This window comes from Heterocephalus glaber, unplaced genomic scaffold (assembly GCF_053883595.1).
Source record: "Heterocephalus glaber isolate CG9 unplaced genomic scaffold, H.glaber_assembly_v1.0 deba00001606, whole genome shotgun sequence".
NCBI lineage: Eukaryota > Metazoa > Chordata > Mammalia > Rodentia > Bathyergidae > Heterocephalus > Heterocephalus glaber.
Window position 1 is genome coordinate 11,870,622 of NW_028258377.1, and position 20,840 is coordinate 11,891,461.

General features: G+C 43.4%; 2 protein-coding genes across 7 annotated transcripts in view; both read right to left on the minus strand.

Moving 5' to 3' along the window:
• Pcbd2 (pterin-4 alpha-carbinolamine dehydratase 2) overlaps positions 1 to 2,790 on the minus strand; it is a 62,173-nt gene extending 59,383 nt beyond the window's left edge. For all 5 annotated transcript variants that reach the window (XR_015444748.1, XM_004836220.3, XM_021238619.2 and 2 more), the window contains exon 1: positions 322 to 2,790. Coding sequence is in view for 4 of the 5 variants with exons in the window: in XM_004836220.3 (XP_004836277.1) it covers positions 322 to 405 (84 nt within the window). In the remaining variant the exon portion in view is untranslated. The remainder of the gene's footprint in view (positions 1 to 321) is intronic.
• Positions 2,791 to 2,957: 167 nt separating this feature from the next.
• Txndc15 (thioredoxin domain containing 15) lies at positions 2,958 to 20,834 on the minus strand. Of its 2 annotated transcripts, none has more exons than XM_004836221.4 (5): positions 20,624 to 20,834; positions 11,015 to 11,502; positions 7,440 to 7,603; positions 5,896 to 6,026; positions 2,958 to 3,677 (listed from the first exon to the last, which is right to left on the minus strand). In XM_004836221.4, the coding sequence occupies exons 1-5, from the start codon at positions 20,688 to 20,690 to the stop codon at positions 3,481 to 3,483; spliced, it is 1,047 nt and encodes a 348-aa protein (XP_004836278.1). In that variant the 5' UTR covers positions 20,691 to 20,834; the 3' UTR covers positions 2,958 to 3,480. The 2 variants fall into 2 exon arrangements, with proteins under 2 accessions (XP_004836278.1, XP_004836279.1); XM_004836222.4 differs by having other exon boundaries at positions 2,958 to 4,677.
• Positions 20,835 to 20,840: the final 6 nt, after the last annotated feature.

The following is a 20,840-nucleotide window of genomic DNA, read 5'->3' on the forward strand; positions in this document are numbered from 1 at the left end:
AGGGTACAGTCGCTTGTGATCATTAGCACCCGAGTGTCCTCACGCGTCCGTTTTACAACTAAGTTTCATATTTTTAAAAAAACAAAACTCAGTCTCGTTCGCTTCCGGTTAGCAAATTCGCAGGCTATGGCGGGACTGTTAAGCCAGGAGAGAAGTGGTGCTGCCGCCGAGGACGCGCTTGCTCCGCGCCTCGCGTGAAGCAGGTGCGGTGCGAGGCCGCGGCGGCGACTGCGACCCCGAGTCTGACACGAAGCCCAGCGCGCCCCTCGGCGGGCGTCCGGGCCTCGCGCTCCCCCTCCTCACCCAGCTCTCGGGACTCACCTTGGCCGCTAGGCCCCGGCGCCCGCCCCGCAGCGCCACCAGGGAGCTCAGCCTCGCCCCGCGCGCCCCGAGAGCCGCCGCCATGCCGCCCGCCGCGGACTGCCCGCCGCGCTGCCTGCCCGCCGGCCGCTCCGGCTGCCTCTCCGCAGGGCCAGCTCGGCGCCTAGGGACCTGAGGGCAGCACCCAGATGCGGCCCAGCCCTCCGCTCTGCCGGCCCCGCCGCCTCCTGCTCTGGCGCGACCCACACCCCGCAGGCCCCCAGGTGCTCCTGCCGGCGCCGGGCTGGCGCACGCTCCCTCTGGGCCCTGGGCCGCCGGCGTGGGTAGATGAGTCTGGTGCTCGGGGCCAGTTCCTCTGTGCTTAATTCAGCAGTGTACAGGGATTCAAAGCCCGGGCTTGCAGGGTAGCCGTGGGTTCCAGTCCAAGCTCTGCTCAATCTCAGCCGTATTTGCCTTGAGAAAATAATCTGGAAAACCTGGTTTACAGGGAGTGCTCTCTAAAAGGCGCCGCATCATTAGCATACCCACAAAAGGGTCACTGGGGACACAGGTGAGAACAGATAAAGACAAATTGTTTCTTAAATATTGGGAGGTACTCTTTCTTTTGTATAACGTATATGTGTAGTTATTAATGTCTGATGTCATTTTTTTTTTTTGGTACCGGGGATCGAACTCGGGTCCTTGCGCAGCAGGCGCTGGAACCACTGAGCTAAATCTCCGGCCCCTGATGTCATATTCTTTTTGCCTTTTTTCATTTTGAGATCTAGGGGACAAGCCATAAAATTAAGTTTAAAATGCAGTGCTTTTTAGTATATTGACTGGTATCTCATCGCTACTAATTAATGACATAAACAGTTTTGCAGAGGATATATCTTAAGATGGGGGGGTTGGTTTATTTTGGTTTGACCTCGAAGTCACTGTGATCCTCCTGCCTCAGCCTCCCAAGTGCTGGAGTTACAGGTGTGCACTGCCACAACTGGCGAGAATTCATTTTAAATCAATTTAGCAGTTGTTAGCAGTTAGCTGTATATCTCATATGGACTTTAAAAAAATAAAGCCAACTTTTGTCTCACTGTAACCAAAAACTCATGGACATCAGGATTGACCTTTCTTTTTTGCCCACTTGATAAGACTAAATTATCCAACAGGCCAGGAGTGTAGCTCAGCTGTGCCACACCTGCCTGCCAAGTGCCAACGTCCTGAGTTCGATTTTCAGTACAAAAAGAAAAGATTAAATTATCCAAAAAGCAAAACCCGAGGTAATACCCTTTCTCGAGTCCCTGGTCAGATATGATGTCTTAAGGCATTTATGTAAGACACTGGTTTCTTTTGACTGGTGCTAAGGCAGACTAGCAGTGGAATTAAAAGTCATATTTCCAATATTTACATTGGGTATGTATGATCATGAAAAATACTCTTGAAATTTGCTCTTTAAAGTAAGAAATGAAGCTGGGTGTGATGGCACATGCCTGTAGTCTCAGCACTCAGGAAGCAGAGGCAAGAGGATTGCTGCCAGTTCTGGGACAGCCTGAACTACAAAAGGAGAGCTATCACCAAAAAAAAAAAAAATCTAGAGAACTGAAAAATGAATTTGTAGATATGAGTTAACAAATTGGTGCCCCTTCATCATTTTCAGTAAATACTTTCATCATTTACCTTCTTAACACCACTGTATGAGACTGACAGATGTAGTCATAGGGCCCAGGGAAGTTGTGTCATCCAGTAGGAACTGTGAATGTTCTGCGCTCAGTAGTTTCCAAATTAATAGAATTTAAACCCCTTAGGAAAGATTTACTAGATGCACCCTCTGTAGTGGACACCATGCTTAGCTTGTGATGGTTTGGCTTGGCTTAGACCACTTCCTTTCCCTTACAACCAATCTCTGTACCTCCTCATATTTAACCATCTAAAACACTGTAAACAGTTAAGTATAAAAGTAATTTATCAGCGGGGTATAGTGATACATGCCTCTGGGAGGCTGAGGGAGAAGGGTGGAAAGTTCAAGCCCAGCCTGGGCAATTTAATAACTGTGAGATCCTATCTCAAAAAAATTTTTAATTTTTTTTAAAGGGCCAGGGATGTAGCTCAGTGTGAAGGCCCTGGTTTAAATCCTAGTACCACAAACAAAAAAACCCAGTAATTACTAGGTAATCAACTGTCTTATATCTGAATTTAAGGAACAGCTTTTCTCTTGAAAAGTACATATAGCCAGGCATGGTGGCACACACCTGTAATCCTAGCACTCATCAGAGTGCTGAAGCAGGAGAATTACTGCGAGTTCAAGGCCAGCCTAGTATATACAGCAAGACCCTGTCTCAAAAAACAAAAAAAGTATGTATAGTATGTATAAATTACAAGTTGTACCTACTAAATGTGTCCTAAACTAAACTAGAATCAACTTGAAAGCAAAAACAGTGTTTGCATTTTGCATCTCACTAAACCCAGCCCTGTGCTAGAAGCATTTTCAGGTTCAATGAATTACATTCTGGTTAGATAACTGTGACTAAAGTTTATGCTCTAGCATAGAACTGATATATATGAGCTTTAGTTATAACATTTGCTTTTTCTTAACAACCACCTTACCTACAAACAATTGAAACCACTTTGAATTCTTTAGTGAAAGCAGAGATCACAAACACCAGAGTATTTGACTTTATTTTCCATTAGTTGGTAAAACTTATCAGTTAAAGTTAGGATCACATTTATCATTTCTTGTTATTCTTCCCGTAACAGAACACTTTCCTGCTTAGTGACTGGAAGAGAAATTCCAAACAAACAAAACCAACCTTCACACACTAAAATTGAAAGTCCCGTTTCTGCCTTCTATATAGTAACCACAGTGTCATTCTGTTCACTAATTCTACCAGAATTTTAGTTGGTTCATATTTCAAATTGGATTACTCTTAAAGTATTGGGTTATGTTCAAGTAGTAAAAATAGTGAATTTTAATATTTTTGCATTTGCTTATTACAATACAAGTTAAAACACCAATTTATAATTTTTTTAACCTATTCAGTAGTTCAGCAAATGCATGATTCTCTTCATTTGACTGAAGTGGTAGGTCAGTACTTCACTGGAGAAAATGTATGAGATTGCAGCACTAGTTTCTGAAATGAGATACTGAAATTGCTTCTCTTCCCAACTTCTTTCACTCCATCACTATTCTGCATGTTCCTGCTCTTGTCCTGGAATTAGCCACCGAATGCTCTCAGTTCGAATGGTAGCATACATAATAAAACTAATTAAAAAGAATAACGAAAATACAAGCAACCAGTCCACACTTTTTATCAGAGTGCTGGGAAGAGGGCCTATTTGATCAGCTTGAGTTACTACCACATTTTTCTTGGCTTCTATACCTGGAAGAGAAATCAGTTGTTTCAAATCAGAGAAAATACATCTGCCCTAGATTTTTTCCGAAGTATGATGCATAGTATGCAAAATGACATGCAGTCCTAAAATAAACAGCACCACTAGTGTATTTGGGTTGGACTTCACCTGCTTGTCAGTGTAATTTGTAACTTGCCTTTTTTCCTACCACATCAAAGAATCAGGAATCCATTCAGCTGTACAAAACTAAAACTCTAGAATTTCTGTGGATTCATCAGACCTTTCCTATCAATACCTTGTAAGAATTGCCTTTGTTCTCTTGACACACCAAAGTTCAACAAGTAACTAGCAAAGCTACTCTCAGGAATCTGAAGAATGTTTTCACAGGTTAAATAATACTAAATTCAAAATGCTTGCAAATAGGTTATTGAAAGAATTGGTAAAACTAGCCACCCACTTCGAGTGGGCGTAGTGGTGCAAGCCTGTAATCCCAGCACTTCGGAGGATGAGGCAGGAGAACTCCCAAGAGTTCAAGGCCAGCCTGAAATACATAGTGAGACCCTGTCTCAGAATACTCAAAACTAACTAAATAAGTAATAAAGGACTAGCCACCATGGATCACTAAAGATTCTGGGGCTCCTACATTTCACTTGTGTTCTAGGTTTTCCTAGAGCACTAACCAAAATAGCTGCCTTTCCCCATATCACCTAGGGATCCAGGACAAGACTTGGAATTCTTAAATGCCTCAAAAAAGTGATGATATGCAGCTCGATATCTATAGGAGGTGTATTCTAATTTTCACTTATTTTCAGTGAGTACACTTCAGGAAGAAATGGGATGTTCAAAGTTGAGGTAGTAAGGTTTTGTTTGTTTTGTTTTGTTTTTTGGTGCCGGAGATCGAACTTGGGTCCTTGCGCTTTTGCAGCAGGCAGTGAAACCACTGAGCTAAATCCCCAGCCCTAGGTGGTAAGGTTTTTGATGAGTGATGTTTTCCAGTGGAGGAAGTTTCTTCAGTTTACAATGCTCAAACTTTTTACAAATAGAGAAAAAAAATGAAGTCATATATTTGACAAACATTAAGGGATTAAAATAGTACCTGCAAACATTAATAAATGGAACACTACACAACAAAAATGAACAAAACATAATCATACCCAACAATGCAGGTGCATCTCATAAGCACAAGCCAAACCCAGAAGAATGTGTACTATATGTTTCCACTACTGCAAAGTTCAAAACAGGTAACACTAGTCTATGGTATTATGAGTCAAGACTGATTATCTTTGCCAAAGGTACACTGGCCATGTTTGCTCATGCTCTGAGTACTGGTGACCCAGGGTGTTCATTTTATGAAAGTTCATCGCTAATGATTTATGCATAATTTTTATATAAATACTAAACTCAGATGAAAATGTATGCTAAAAAGGTATCTTCAGGTGAAGTGTATGGTATGTCAATTATATTTTAATAAACTTGTTTTGATTTTGTTTTTTTCCTCTTTGTACCATTAGGGAGTGAACCCAGGATCTTTGCACTGAACTACATCCCTCACCCTTTTTTTACCTTTTACTTTCCAACAGGATCTTGCTATATCTTAAATTACATAGGCTGAACTGGAACTTGCAGTCTTCCTGCCTCAGCCTCCCAGAGTGCTAGGATTACAGGTTTGTGTCACCAAGCTCAGCCAATAAACCTGTTTTTGTCTTATTTTTTAAAGGATATCTATGGGCTGGGGATGTGGTTCAGCGAGTACTTGCCTAATAGTACTTGCCTAATACCGTATGTGTGAGCCCCTAGGTTCAATCCATGGTTACACAAAACAAAACAAAACAAAACAAAACAAAACAAAAGGGTATCTACAATCATTGAAATTACCTACTTGGCCAGTCATGGTAGCACAGGCCTGTAATCTAATTACAGCATTTGGGAGTCTGAGGCAAAAGGGTCACTGCGAGTTCAAGACCAGCCTAGACTACACAGTGAGACCTTGTCTCAAAAAAAAAAACTAAAACAAAACAAAACAAACGATATGGTGAGACCCTGTCTCAAAAAAACAAATAAAATAAAATAAAATTACCTACTCATTAAGCTTGCCACTGACTGGGCGATATTTAACATAATCATTACAGTTTATTAGATGTTTTACAATTCAAAGTCAACCTGTAAGGATTAGAGCAGATCAGAACCTGCAAAAAGTATATGCCCCTACCAATAAAATATCTTCTTCAGCATATTATTTCTACCTACCTGTCTGATTAAAAATGAAGATTTTCAGCGTTTCCAGTGTTCGATCTGTATGATTAAATCTAGCCATTGGTTTGGCTCCTTGAAATAACAAAATGTTAGGAACAGCTACAGTACCAAACCTGGTAGAAAGGCTGTAGAGGAAAGAAGACAGTTAGAAAACCTGAATTAACAGCAGGCTTTCTCGCATGATTACCATATCAGAATGGATAGAAATAGATGAGAAGCAATCAGTTTCATATGAACTAAGGTTTCTGATATTTAAACTTCTGATATTTAAATCTTCAGAATTAGTTTGTTCTGATATTTAAACTTCAGAATTAGTTTGTTTCTGACCTGTTTCCTCATAGATCAGGGTTGGAGCCACTCCTGTCCACCAATCTGAGTTGCTTTCTATTAGCAGATGGATCTATCCACGCCCCTTAAGTTCTCAACTTTCAAAACAGACCAGACCAGAAAATTCGAATTCATGGCAAAAGCTCACTGTATCAACTTACTTAACAGAACAAATTTCAAATTCTTTAGATTGCCCATCCCTATCCCTCAAAAAAGATAAACATATAATAAATATTAGGCTTGGTAAATTGGTACAAGGGAATATATGATCTAACAAATACACCAGTAAGTTCACAATAAGGGCAGAAAGATTTGAAAATAATCTCACTTGTGGGGGACTTTTTCACCTTTATATAATACAAACCAGTCTAAGTTCTAACCTCGGTACATCCAGTGAACCAGCCATAACCTCTGGGCAGATTATTTAACCTACTTAAGCCTCAGTTTTTCCCACAGTAAAATAATCAGATTTTTCCTTTGTAAACGTGCTGTATATTCAATATTAACATATTAAACACATGTCCCAACCCCTGTACTAAGAACAGGTGTCCTAGTCTCTCCATAAGTAAGGCACCATACCAGGCTCTCCATGGATGTAAACACAAAACAAAGCTCATGCTGAAAGCCTGTGGATGGAGAGGAACATGACTACCAGACTTGAGATCAAAGGTCAGCTAGGCATGGGGGTAGTGGAGGGCCCAGTCAAAGCTGGACATTGACCTATGGGCCACTTAGATATTTCCCTGAAATCTATATGGGAATTACTAATTTGTTGGGCAATTTCTTTCTTCATAACAGTTTCAGGTGAGCATTGGCTATTATATTCTAACACAGAAAAAAAATCAGTGGAGTGTAAATTAATAGTTTATTCAACTTCAATTTACTACCAACTTGACCATCTTCCCAGCATTCTACATTGGGTCACACACAGCTTCTCAGGACTTGCTAAGGAGCATTCTAGAAGAGCTGGGAACAGAGTTTACAGGCAAGCTCATAGCACTTGCGAGAATATAGAAAATTAAGGAACTTCCAGAAAGTGACATCACCAGCTCCCTCAGGAGTTTGACAATGACCACTATTCACTTTTGCCTTTCCCTGCCTTCCAACCCACTTCAAAGCTCCTGCCCACCTCCTCTGCTTCTCTTAACTTGTTAAGTGATCACTGCTGCCATCAGCCAAAAGGATGAGACATAGATACCCCACCAAGATACCTGCTGTGCTGAGATGCATCCAGAGCCAAAAAATGAAGAGCTGGAAATGCCCGGGGCAGCGAATTAAAATGAGGGGCCAAACTGGCAGAAAATCGGCACCAGGGGGTATAGAACAGGACCAGGGTACAGTCACTTCCATTTGGGTTTAGAAAATCCATAAGGTCCTGTGGTAAAAGAAATGAATGTTGAAGTTGGTAGTAAAGGTACATGCACAAGTTTCTGGAAGGATACCCGACAAAAAAGGAAACCCTGCTGCACCAGGAAGAGGAACAAACTTCAGGTAAGGCAGATAAAGAACTAAGGTTCTCAGCTTTTTTGCGGGGGGGGGGGGGGGGGGGGTTGAGCCAGGGTCTCACTATGTAGTTCAGGCTAGTCTTGAACTCACTATGTAGCATAGGCTGGTCCTGAACTCACAACAATGCTCTTGCCTCAGCCTCCTGAGTGCTGGGACTACAGGCATATACAACCATGCCCAGCAAGACCTTCTCAGATTTTAACCATATAGATCCATAAATCAGCCGAAAAGTACTAGCAAATAACAAGGTATAAACTTTACCTTAGGCCAGTGATGGTGAACCTTTTAGTTTTCAGTGATAAACAGCCAGCTGCAGCATGAGTGCCATAGGTTCACCACCAATGGGGTAGGCTTTCCTAATACTACAGAGCTATTTTATTATGTTTCATATTTCATCAAATCAAATACTAAGTACCCACATGGTATAGGTCACTGTACCTTTGAATTGCACATCTCAAAATCTTAAGGCCAGGGATTTAGCTCAGTGGTGCTGCTGCCTGCCTCGCAAGCTCAAGGTCCTGAGTTCGATACCACGAAAAAAAAAATCTTAAATGTGTCCCAAAGATTCATGTATTGCAGGTTTGATGTTTAGCTGATGGCACTAATGGGAGGTGGTGGAGCCTTTAGGAGGTGAGGCCGGGTAGCGGGATTCTGGTCACTGGGGCATGCACTTAAAGGGGATTGTCAGACCCCAGTCTCTTGGGTCTCTCATTGCTTCCTGGCCCCCATAAGGTGGGCTCTTCCTGTGCTATGCTTTCCCACTATGACGTGCTGCCTTACCACAGACCCAAAAGCAACAGGGCCAACCAATTGTAGATTAAAAACCTTCAAAACTGTGACCCAAAATAAACCTTTACCTTTTTTAAATTATCTCAAGTATTTTGTTACAGTAATAAAAAGCTGATTAACACATCAAACAATCTCAAATGGCATTTAGAGCACTAGGATCTCAGACCCAAGCTAGCACCTAAGCAGACCTAAGTTTGTACCAAACAGCTGGATCAGTATATGTGACTGCCATTACGATGGCATATACCTATAATCCCAGCCGTCGGTAGGCTAGGGCAGGAAGACTGCTTCAAGTTCGAGGCCAACCTGGGCCAGACAGTGAATTTCAGGCCAGCCTGAACTACACAGCAAGACCCTGTCTCAAAGAAAAAACAACAACAGATAGATAGATAGATAGATAGATAGACAGATAGATAGATAGATAGATAGACAGATAGATAGATAGAGATATAGCCAGGCACGGTGGCACATGCCTGTAATCCCAGCACTCAGGAGGCTGAGGCAAGAGAGGATCACTTGAGAGAGTTCCAGAGATCTCAAGAGATCACAAGAGAGTTCAAGGCCAGCCTGGTCTGTTACAGTGAGTTCAAGGCCAGCCCTGAACTACATAGTGAGACCCTGTCTCCAAAAAACAAGAAACAAAGGTTGCCACCAATTATTTGAACTATTACTCAGACTGTCCCAGTCCTGTATGTGACACAGCATCTACCAGGCACTTGGGAGGGGATGTGAGGCCAGGCTGACCCCTGCCTCTGGAGGAGTTACGTGCACTACACAAACTGTGCTAACAGTAAGCAATTATAGTTTTCAGACCTGGGATTTACTTCTCTCATAAAAAGGCTGACTTCATTCTGTTCTTCTGGCTTTTTAAACATTTTACAGAAATTCTCAGTATTTCAGACTTCCCTGGAATCATTTATCCAACTATCTGGAAAAGCATGGCTGGATTTGAAACATGGTTTCAACCCTCAGCCCAGAACAAACACTGGACACACATCTTTAGCGGGAAGAGAAAATTTCCATTAATGTAACATATTCTCCAAATAATGCCAAATTACAATTTTAGAAGTTCAGATTTGATTTTTTTTTTTTTTGAGACAGGGTCTTGCTGTGTTGCCCAAATTGGTCTTGAAATCTTAGGCTCAAGCAATCCTCATGCCTCAGCTTCCAGAGTAGATGAGATTATAGGTGTGAGCCACTCCATCAGCTATAATTCAGAGGGGTTTTTTCAAAATTGGGGATTGAACCCTGGACCTTCACATTAAAATACCTTCCTGGCGCTTTTCTAATTCTTTTTTTTTGAGACAGGGTCTTGCTCTGTAATCCAGGGTGGGCTTGAATTCACTGTGAGCCCAAACTGGCCTTCAACTCACAGCAATCCTCCTGCCTCAGCTTCCCAAGTGCTGGGATTACAGGCATGCACCACCACCTCTGGCTTCTAATTTTTTATTCTGAGACCGAGTCTCACTAAATTGCTAAATTGGCAGGGGAGGGCTCAAACTTTTGATCCTCCTAACTAACTCAGCCTCCCAGAGTACTGGGATTACAGGTGTAAGCCACCATGCCTGAAACAATTCAGATTTTTTTTTTTGGTACTGGGGACGGAACTCAGGACCTCGCTCTTGCAAGGCAGATGAGGTGCTACTGAGCTAAATCCCCAGCCCAATTCAGATTATTTTTATGTTGCCTTTGTAATAAGTACTTCCTTTTTTTTTGGTACCAGGGTTCAAACTCAGGTCCTTGCACCTGCAAGGCAGGCAGCGGAACCACTGAGCTAAATCCCTGGCCCAATAAGTACTTCCTTTTAAAGAAGAAGCCGGTGTGTGCCATATTGTTTCTCCTCTGCAATGCCTGTTTGCCATCCCTGCCTTGGAGCCAGCTGATTATGGACTGAAACCTCTACAAACTGTAAGCCAAATAAACCCCTTCCCTTCCAAAAAACAAGAAAGAAGCCAAGCATGGAAGCTTAGATAGGAGGATCACCAGTTCAAGCCCAGCCTGGGCAATTTGGTGACTCAGCAAGACCTTGTCTCAAAAATTTAAAGGGTTGGGGATGTTGCTTAGTGTGAAGGCCCTGGGTTCAATCCCTAGTAAAGATAGATGAGGAGGAGGAAGAGGAAGAGGAACAGAAAGAAAAGGAAAAGGAGGAAGAGGAAGAAGAAAAGGAAGAGGAGGAAGAGGAAAAAGCATTGTTTTGTTTTCCTAGCTGTCCTATCTACTGAGATTTTTATCATGAGGCTTACTGGTGAGATTACCCCAAGAACGACTACCTCCTGGCCACCTAAAAAATTTAACCGACACTATTTATATTTCTTTCTTTTCCTACAAACATCACCAAAAGCAAAGTCAATTTTCATTCAAGCAGTTATTCAGTGGTATCCCCACTTAGAATATGATAAAGATAATGACATTCTATTTGAAAGTTGAGAGTATAAAATAGTAAGATTAATACGCTAAAAAGGAGAAAAGTACTGGATAATTTTTTTCTTACCTGGGACACATTTAAAATTTTCAGAGTGAAATTTTCCAATCCCGCCACGTTCCTCTCCTCACAATTCACCTTTGGGGATTTCAGACTCTCCGTGTTGTTGGAGTCATCCGCAGGGGCTGGGTCGGACTCGGCCACTTCCGGCTCGGGGTAGTACTCCTCTTCTCTGTCGGGGGAGGTCGGCCCCGCACTGTCCGGAGAGAAGAGGCTCTCACGGACACTGCACCTCGCGTCTTCTCCTCGAGCAGCACATGAGCCGCTGCTCGGCTCTAAGCTCCGTCTGTCCTCAGCTTCTCCAGGAATCACAGAGAGCACCACCATGGGGTCCCTGGGGGTGCCCCGCCCCAGCACAGCATCAGCCTCTTCTGCCGCCCTCTCCTGGCGGCTGCTCAGCTCTTGTAGGGACGCCTCCTTCTTCAGGTACACAGTTCCCACTTGGACAGGCGGAGCAGGCTGCTCCTCCAACCATAAGTGACCACCTTCCTCTGCAACTAAAACATTCCAGCATAATCAGTCATGTATGACTTGAAAATATATGAGCCTCAAAGAGAGTTCTCAAAAATGACATTTTCCAGCAGGGCATGGTGGCCCACATCTGTAATCCCAGAGCTCTAGGAGGCTGAGGCAGGAGGATTGCAAGTTGAAGCTTGGCCTGAGCAATTTAAGAGACTTAGCCAGACCCTGTCTCAAAATAAAAGTTTTTTAAAAAAGAAGTGAAGATGTAGTTTAGCTCAAAGGCCTTGGGTTCAATCCTCAGGACTATCAAAAAGAAAAACTGTCTCTTACGGAGAAGTTATCCTTTCCATTAAATTGTCAGAGCCACCCATTCTCCAGGTCAAGAAGGTCACAAAGGGATACTAGATTAATGGGTGCCAAATAAATAAATGGACAAACACATTGCTTTGCTCAAAACCCACTCCTTCCCATGAAGATTATAACTAAAACCATTCCAGTGCCAACATCCAATTGGAAAAATAAAATAATGCAAATTCTACTAAAGCAAAGCATCTTTGTATACATTACAACAGGTCTGTGAGATAGAGACAAGGGTTACCAAGTCCACTTAATAGATGACCAAGCAGAGACACAGAGAAGTACAGCTAGTAAGCATCAGACCCAGGTCTAAGAAGACCAGCTCTGGCTGATACTCCCAAAATGAGCCTCACTCCTCCCACCATGATTCCTTGGAAGAGGCTGGGCCACTGTGCCTGCGAAACAATGGTAGAGCCATAAAGTAGCTCCTTCCTGAAGTGACTTCTGACAGCTGGACTCTGTCCTCCTGCCTACCACCCTGGGGCTGCTGCCCTGGGAGTGCTAAGAAATTGGTCCAGCAGTGCAGCTACAGCAGCAGGAGGAAGGAGAGGAAGTTTTTGCTGACTTTGGAGCCACAAGTTTGGTCCTGGGCAAAGGCTTACATAACACAAAAGTCCTGGGCACAACCTCTGTGACCCCTACCCTTCAACCCTCATCAACTCAACATAAGGTGCCAGACTCCGCCAAGCACTGACCAGGGGCAATGAATGAGGCCAGCTGCCCTCAGGAAAGCTCGCCATGTAGGTAGAGTCATCATCTGTGTGACAAGGTCTGCATGCCAACAGCATGTCACCAGTATGTGAATGAAAAATATTTATAAGGAAATAATAGCCAAAAGTTTCCTAAGGTGGATGAAAACTCTAAGTCCATAGATCCAAGAAGCTAAATTACACCATGACATATGGTAAATTGCTCAAACCATTAACAAAATCTTAAAAGCAGCCAGAAAAATACATTCATTATATACAGAGAAACAAAGATAAGGATATCAAATTTCTCCTTGGAAACAATACAAACAAAAGCAGCATCTTTTTAAGATAATAAAAGGAAAAAAACCCCATAAATCCAGAATTTTATATCCAGCAAATATATCTTCTAAAAACAAAGATGAAGCTTGGTGTGTTAGTACATACCTGTAATACCACTACTCTGGGATGTGAAGCAGAAAGGATCACATTTTTGAGTTCATTGTTGGCAACTTAGTAACTAAGTGAGACCCTGTCTCAAAAAATAAAAAAGGGCTGGCAATATAGCTCAGTGTGATGGTCCTGGATTTAATTCACAGTAACACACACACACACACACACACACACACACACTGAAATAAATACTTAAGACATATAAAAATGGAAAGAGGGCCCCCACCTGCCTCACAAGCTCAAGGTCCCGAGTTCGATCCCTGGTACAAAAAAAAAAAAAGTGGAAAGAATTCACCACCAGTAGACCCATAGGTCAAAAATTTTTTTCCAGGGCCAGGGATTTAGCTCAGTGGTTCCAGCGCCTGCCTCACAAGCACAAGGGCCCAAGTTTGATTCCCAGTACCAAAAAAAAAAAAATTTCTTATGGGCCGGGGATTTAGCTCAGTGGTTTCGTTGCCTGATGCGCAAGTGCAAGGAGAGTTTGATCCCTGGTACTAAAAAAAAAAAAAAAAAATTTTTTTCCTCCTCCCCTTCCCCCTCCTCCCCTTCCCCCTCCTCCCCTTCCCCCTCCTCCTCTTCCCCCTCCACCCCTTCCCCCTCCTCCTCCTCCTCCTCCTCCTCCTCCTCTTCTGCTGGGGACTGAACCCAGGACTCTGTGCATGTGAGGCACTCTACCACTTTTGTTTTTTTATTTTTTTGGTATCAGGCATCGAACTCAGGACCTTGCGCTTGCTAGGCAGGCGGCAGAACCACTGAGCTAAATCCCCAGCCCAAGGCACTCTACCACTGAACTACGTCCCTAGACTGACAAAAATCTTAAAGCATAACTCCTTCAGAAAGAGTTATGCTTTAAGATTTTTGTCAGCAGAAGAAAAATGATTTTAGATGGAAATATGGATCCACATAAAGGAATAAAGAATACCAAGAAATATAACTACCTATATAAACATACACAATTCTTTCTAAAAGTCTTGCTGTAAAGGAGACAAGTTGAATAAGGTAATTGCTATAGGCAGACAAAAAGCTAAGGGAGGTTTCTATTTTGGTTTTAGGACCTAGGAACAATTTGAGGACATACAAAACTGACAGGGATGCAGTTGAGGGCTTGGGCAGCAAAGTGAACCTGGTGAGTCAAGTACTCCTCTGACTAGAGAGAAGGGGCTAGGTGGCTGGGCAAGGAGCTTTGGCAATTTGGTGAGGCAAGGATTACTTTGGCAGTCTTTCTATACTCTTTGGTTGATCAGCATATATTGCTTGTATTATCAGCCCAAAAGACAAACACGTTGGCTGTGTCATTTACAAAACAAAACAGGAAAAGAATCCAGAAGCTAAGAATCTAGGAAAGAAAGAAGGGTGTCAGGTTCCAGGCCAAACAATGCAGGTTCTGTTGTGATCTACCCTTGCTAATCTAGTCAACATTCTAGGTCCCATAAATAAATGAAGAATGCTTGAGCTGGGGGTGTAGTTCAGTGAAAGAGCTCTTGCTAGCATGTGTGAGACCCTAGATTTCATTTCCAGAGCTACACACAAAGAGAGAGACTCACAAAAAAGCTAGAACACTGAATGACTCAAAAATCAGGGCACAATTTAGAATCTGGCTGTCTTTGATCACCCTCAGATAGATGTTCCCCTCAGAAAAGCAAAATGGAGTCTCAGCACAGTATACAGAGCTCGTAGAGCTGGTGTTATGGTTTGGGTCTAGATGTCCCTCCAAAGCCTCATATGGTCATAGGTGGCTTTTTCAGAGGTGGCTGGATCTACAGTGTGATGCTGGGATTAAGGGCATGTGATTACTAAACCAGTACACTGATTGATTTGGTACCACCCTAATCCCTGTAGTCTGGATAAGACAAAAGGAGCAGAAAGATGCTGTTAAGGTTCCCTTGTTGCTTTTGCTACCGTGTGGGTGCCAAGAACTATTTCTCCTCTGTAATGCTCCTCTACTATTTGCCACTCTGCCTTGGAGCCAGCTGATTATGGACTGAAACCCCTATAAATTATGAGCTAAATAAACCCGTTAACTTTGGGTGTTGGGTATTTTGTCTCAGCAACAAGAGAAAAGTAACTAACACAGACAGTATTTTAAATTCAGGAGTACCAGTGTTATGTCTCTCCTCCCTGGTGAAGATATTTATGTACACAGTACAGATTAGGAGCAAAAACATTCTTATGCCTTCAGATACCAATGTTTTCATTTAGGTATTAGGAAGAAAAGAAACAATGAATAATTATTCCAAACTAAAATTTAAAAAGACATACTATGTGAACCAAGGATAAAGTGAAAATCGTTGCATCACTGGCTGCAAGGAAGTTGTTTAGAAAACAAGAATGTAGCACTCTGCCTACTCATATAGGTTGGCACCTTCCCACTCTTCCAGCCTTCTTGGGATGTTTTCTACCAGCTCCAGATTTTTTCACAATGGCCACTGTGGCTGGGAAGCCAACTGGGGAGGTCCAAAACCAGACGTTGGAGGGTCAGCAATCCGTATTTCTCAAAGGCAGTACAGTACTCTCTGTGCTCATCTAATAAATGGGGGGGGGGGCGGGGGGGATGCACCAAAATGCAAATACAAGGCTGCTATGAAGTGAAATGGGAAAAGATATGCATGGTCCCCAGCACATGGTAAGCACTCCATAAATGGCTGCAGTGATGATGGTCGGGTTAATGGTGAAAATGGGTATTTACAATTTAAAGAGATGAAAAGTCACCATAACTAAGTTCTATTAATTCCCCTGATAATTCCATTCAGAATCCATCCACTTTCTCCCATCTCCAGCCCAGGCCACAGCCATCTTGCACCTGTACAATTACTGCCGCTCTCTAAGTGGTTTCCCTGGTGAGCCCTCTATCCCCCTCCAGATCCTGCTCATCATTGCAATCCAAGTGGAACTGAAAGTTAAGAGGTAAATCTTATGTCTCTCTGCTGCTAAAACCCGTCTGATGGCTTCCTTTGCCCTTTGAATGAGTCTGCAGTTGTAGTATTATTGCCAGGCCTTGTGATGTGGCCTCTGTACTCTCTGGTCCCTGATCACTTACTCTCCCTCATCTGCCTCAGAGCCTTCATGGGGGCTGTTTCTTTGTGGGAAAGCCCTCCAATCTCTCTCTTCTCTAGTCTAATCCAATTAATTCCTCAGAGTTCAATTTAAACTTCACCTCTGTAAGGACATCTTCCCTGACCCTCAGACCAGAGTGGGCAGTCTCCATACAGCACCCAGTAATGCTCTGGGACTCTCCTTGTATCCATTCTTGTAATTTACTTACTTATAGCCATTTAATGCCTGCCTTGTCCACCAGACAGTAGGGTAGGCCTGTTGCTTTGTCTGGCTCATCACCGTAACACACACACATACCCCACACCTGGTACCTAGCAATGTGATAGGTACTTAGTAAGAATTTGGTAGCTGACTGACTAATTAAGATGTATAGGGGTCTTGAAGCCAGTTCACTCCCATTCCTGGGCACCTGGGCAGCACTGTCTCCTCCAGCTGCTAATCTGACAGTGGTAACCTCTGCAAGGGAGGAAAAAAAGGGCTTTGGATTTTCAGTCATTCTGGGAAGGAACCAGCTGGTAAAGTTTCCTCCATCCTTACACCCCAGCATGGTCTGGCCATGACATGATCACTCATCCTCAGGATCAGGATGAACGTGACACTCACTGCAAGGTGGGCTCACATTGACTACAATGAATAAGTCAGTCCCCGAGTCAGTCAGGGTTCTGCTAGGAAACAATATATTTCACTTGGGCAAGTTGAGCACTTAATAAGGAACCACCAATGCATGGGCTGAGCATAGAGAAACTAAGAGCAATAGTAAGAAACTCCAAGGCCAAGAACAGCAGAGGGGTGTTGGGAGCAATGCTACATAATTCTAGGGGAAAATTCATTTGGTTAGCCTAGTTCTCTTGCCTATAGCCCAGCTACAGAATAACTCCAGTTTAGCCTCCGGTCACAACTGAGACTTCAGTGATCCAGTGATTCTGTGATTCTCCAGGACAAGAAACATCCTGGGAGAACAAACATCTGCTTAGTTCCTCGTTGTTCTTGGACTGTTAACATCTTGTTTACCCGAGATGTACTGAACTCTCCGCAAGCCTTCCGTTACACCTTGTTTATCCCAATGTGAACTACTGAACTCTCTGCAAGTTATTTGTTACATTTGTTTCTCCCGATGTAATGAATTCTCTGCAAGTCATTGGTTACAAGAGGTACTGAATAAAAGGTGTGGTAAACTGGGGGCTTTTGTCTTTGCCTCCCAGAGCAGCACTGATCAGACCCAAAGCTCACCTTCTCAGTCTCATTTTTCTACCTTTCCTGTAATTCGCCCTGTGCTGCCGTGGCTCACAGGAGACCAGGACTAACTGCAGAGGTTCTGGTAACGTCCCCTTCCCCTGTTCCCTACAGAGGGGACCCAGTTACCACTCACAGACCTCCTAGGTCTAGAGACAGAAGCAGTCACAGAACCTTGAAACAGCAAGCACAGTGCACACAGCAGGTTTCTAGCACTGCTGTCTGGGGGGGGAGGGGAAGGGGACAAGCCAGTCTATGACAACATCTGAGGGAGGGAGCTGAAAGAATCAACACCCTGACCTTACTCTTCCCTCACTCCAACCCAAAGGACTAAGGCAGGAGAGCCAGTTATTATTCCACACATGTCTTCCCTTCTATGAGGCTGTCAGTTAAGTGTGGTAAGAATATATACTGGCACAAAAACAATTTTGTAAATCAGTGGAACACAACAGAGGATGTAGAAACAATTCCAGGCACGTTCAGCTATCTGATCTTTGACAAAGAGACAAAAACCATATGCTGGAGGCCAGGCATAGTATCCCACGCCTATAATCCAAGCACTCAGGAGACTGAGCCAGGGAGTTCAAGGCCAGCTTGGACTACATAGAGAATTCAAGGCCAGCCCGAACTACAGGCTCAAAACAAAACAAAAACAAAAAAACATACTCTGGAGGAAAGATCGCCTCTTTTAGGAAATGGTGCTGGGAAAACTGGCTATACCTAAGCAGAAGGTTGAATCTAGACCCGTATCTCTCACCAAAATGCAATTACAAGGCTACTATGAAGATGAAATGTGAAAAGATATGTAGAGTTAATATTAAGGGAGAAACAATCTGCTGGAAGATAAAATAGGTAAAATTCTTGGAGACATAGGCATGTTTTCTAAAAAGAACCCAAACTGCACAAGAAGTGAAACATCAAGAATCAACAAATGGGATTATATCAAATTAAAAAGCTTCTTCTGCACAGGGCCAGGGATTTAGCTCAGTGGTTCCACCGCCTGCCTCACAAGTGCAAGGTCCTGAGTTTGATCCCCGGTACCAAAAAAAAAAAAAGCTTCTGCACAGCAAAGAGAGCAATCTACAGAGTGAAGAGACAACCTACAGAATGGGAAAAATTTTGCCAGCTATTCCTTGGACAGAGGACTAATAGCATAGAGTATATAAAGCAATTAAAAAATTAGACCCACCCCAAAATGTAAAAAACCAATCATAAACTAGGCAAGCAAAGTGAACAGATACTTCTCAGAAGTACAAGTAGCTAATAAATACATAAAATATGTTCAACATCGTTGGTTATTAGAGAAATGGAAATTAAAACAACACTGAGATTCCGTCTTACCCCAGAAAGAATGGCTATCATCAAGAAATCAAATACTGAATGTTGCCAAGGCTGGGGGCGGGGGGCTTCTACATTGTTGGTGGAAGTATAAACTACTAGACACACACTATGGAAATCAGTATAAAGATTCCTCAAAAAACTAAAATTAGAAATTCCAGGGCCAGGGATTTAGATCAGTGGCACCGTGTGCCTGCTTTACAAGCAAAAGGTCCTGAGTTTGATCCCCGGTACTGAAAGAAAAGAAATTCCATTTGACCCAGCTATTCCCCTTCTATGTATCTTCCCAAGAGTTCAAGACATCATATTATGGTGATACATACATACCCATGTATAAACATATACTATGTTATACAGCAGCACAATTCACCAAAGCTAAATCTTGGAAGTGGCCTCTATGTCCATTAACAGATGAATGGATAAAGAAAATACAGTATTTATGCACAGTGGCATACTACTTTGCCATAAAAAAATGATAAACTTGAGTCATTTGTAGGAAAATGGATGCACCTTAAGATCATAATGTTAAGCGAAATAAATCAGACACACAAGCTTAAATATTGCATGGTTTCTTTTATATAAGAAACTCAAAATATAAATAAAAAGCAAAATAAAAGATAGATAATAGAAAACAGGGAGGTGGATCTTTTTCCCAATGGGAAGGGGACCAAGAGACACAGGGAGGGTGGAAAGGGAAAGAAGGATATGAAAAAAGAATTAAGATGTGTTATGTATATGTACCAACTCCCCAGGATGAATGTAATCATTATGTACTGCAAACATGTACTAATAAAAATTTAAATTTTGTTTGTATTTTTGGTACTGGAAATCGAACTCAGGACCTTGTGCTTGCAAGGCAGGCACTGGAAAAAAATTTTAATTTTAATTTTTAAAAAGTAGTGAAAATACAGAGGCCTGGCTATGAGGTCAGGCAGACACAGGTTTCCATCATGGCTCCTCAACTTCTGGCTGTACAGCCTTGGCAGAGGACTTACTAAAGTTTATTCATCTATTAAATAGGAATAATAATATCTACCACAGAGCAGTTAAAGAATAAGACGATGCTCAAAGAGCACTAAGCACTGAAAATGTTGCACAGTGGGTGCTTTCATTAATAGTAATTGTGTCACTATCACTCACCCTTCTAGCAGCTCAGCAACAGTCTGCTGCCCCACCTCCTTCCTGGGAAATCCCAGGGAAAGGAAAGACTTGTCTATTTCTGTTAAGATATGAATGACAAGCAAAGCCAATGGATCCGGACTTAACAGGACAGTAAGAAATGGAATGAAGAAGCTGTGGCGTAAGGCCTCTGCTGCCCATTCCAGCCATGCCTCCAGCATGGCAGCATTCCCCACTTCAAGGGGTCTGCCACCATGACCCTGGGAGTCTCCTGTTGTTTTTCCAGCTTGTCCTTTATGCAGACACCTGGGCAAGACTGGTCGCCTACAAAAAGTAGTCCAGCAGGGTGAACTCCAGCGTGTCCTTGAAGTTAAAGACTTAAGCTCTGCCATTTACCAGAAGTGCAGACTTGAGCAGATTGTTTAGCCTCTGACCAAACTAATGGAACTTGTCTCACAAGGTTGGTGGAAGAGCTAAACGAAATAAAAATGTAAAGTACTATTCACAGCTCCTGGGTTTTAGTAAGGCCACAAAAAAAAATCAGCTATTCCTCATGATGATGATGATGGTTAATAATAAAGTGCTCATCAAAGGAGGTTACGCATGCGTCCCTCATAGCCGCATAATACACAGTCCCTCGGGACTGCCAGGCGCCTGCTGGAAGGGCCTGAACGGGGCGAGGCCACAGCTGGCGCTGTCCGCCCGGCTGTCCGGCCGGCCCGCTACTCCCGACCACTGGCGGGCGAGAGGTCTGAGAGAAGCTCACAGGAGGATGCTGGCCAGAGGAGAGGCGCACAACGCGGGCCTTCGCGCAGGTAAAGCGCCTTGCCCGCTGATATCTCCTCTTGTGGTCGCTTCATACACCGTCACCTGCCACCCCAGCCCCGGTCCGGCCCCAGCGCCGGCCTGCACTCACCCTCTAGGCCGCGGGCGGAAAGCCCCAGCACCCACAGCAGCAGCTGCCACCTGCAGAGCAGCTGCATGGCGAAGAGCGGGCGGCGGTCCGGACCTCCACCCCCGCAGAAGAGCAGCCGGCGATCCAGTTAGTCAGAGTCGCGCTCACTGCCCGAGAAAAATTGGGGGAGGAGACCCGAGAGCGCAGGCGCAGCCTCGTGCCGCCATCTTGGCATCTG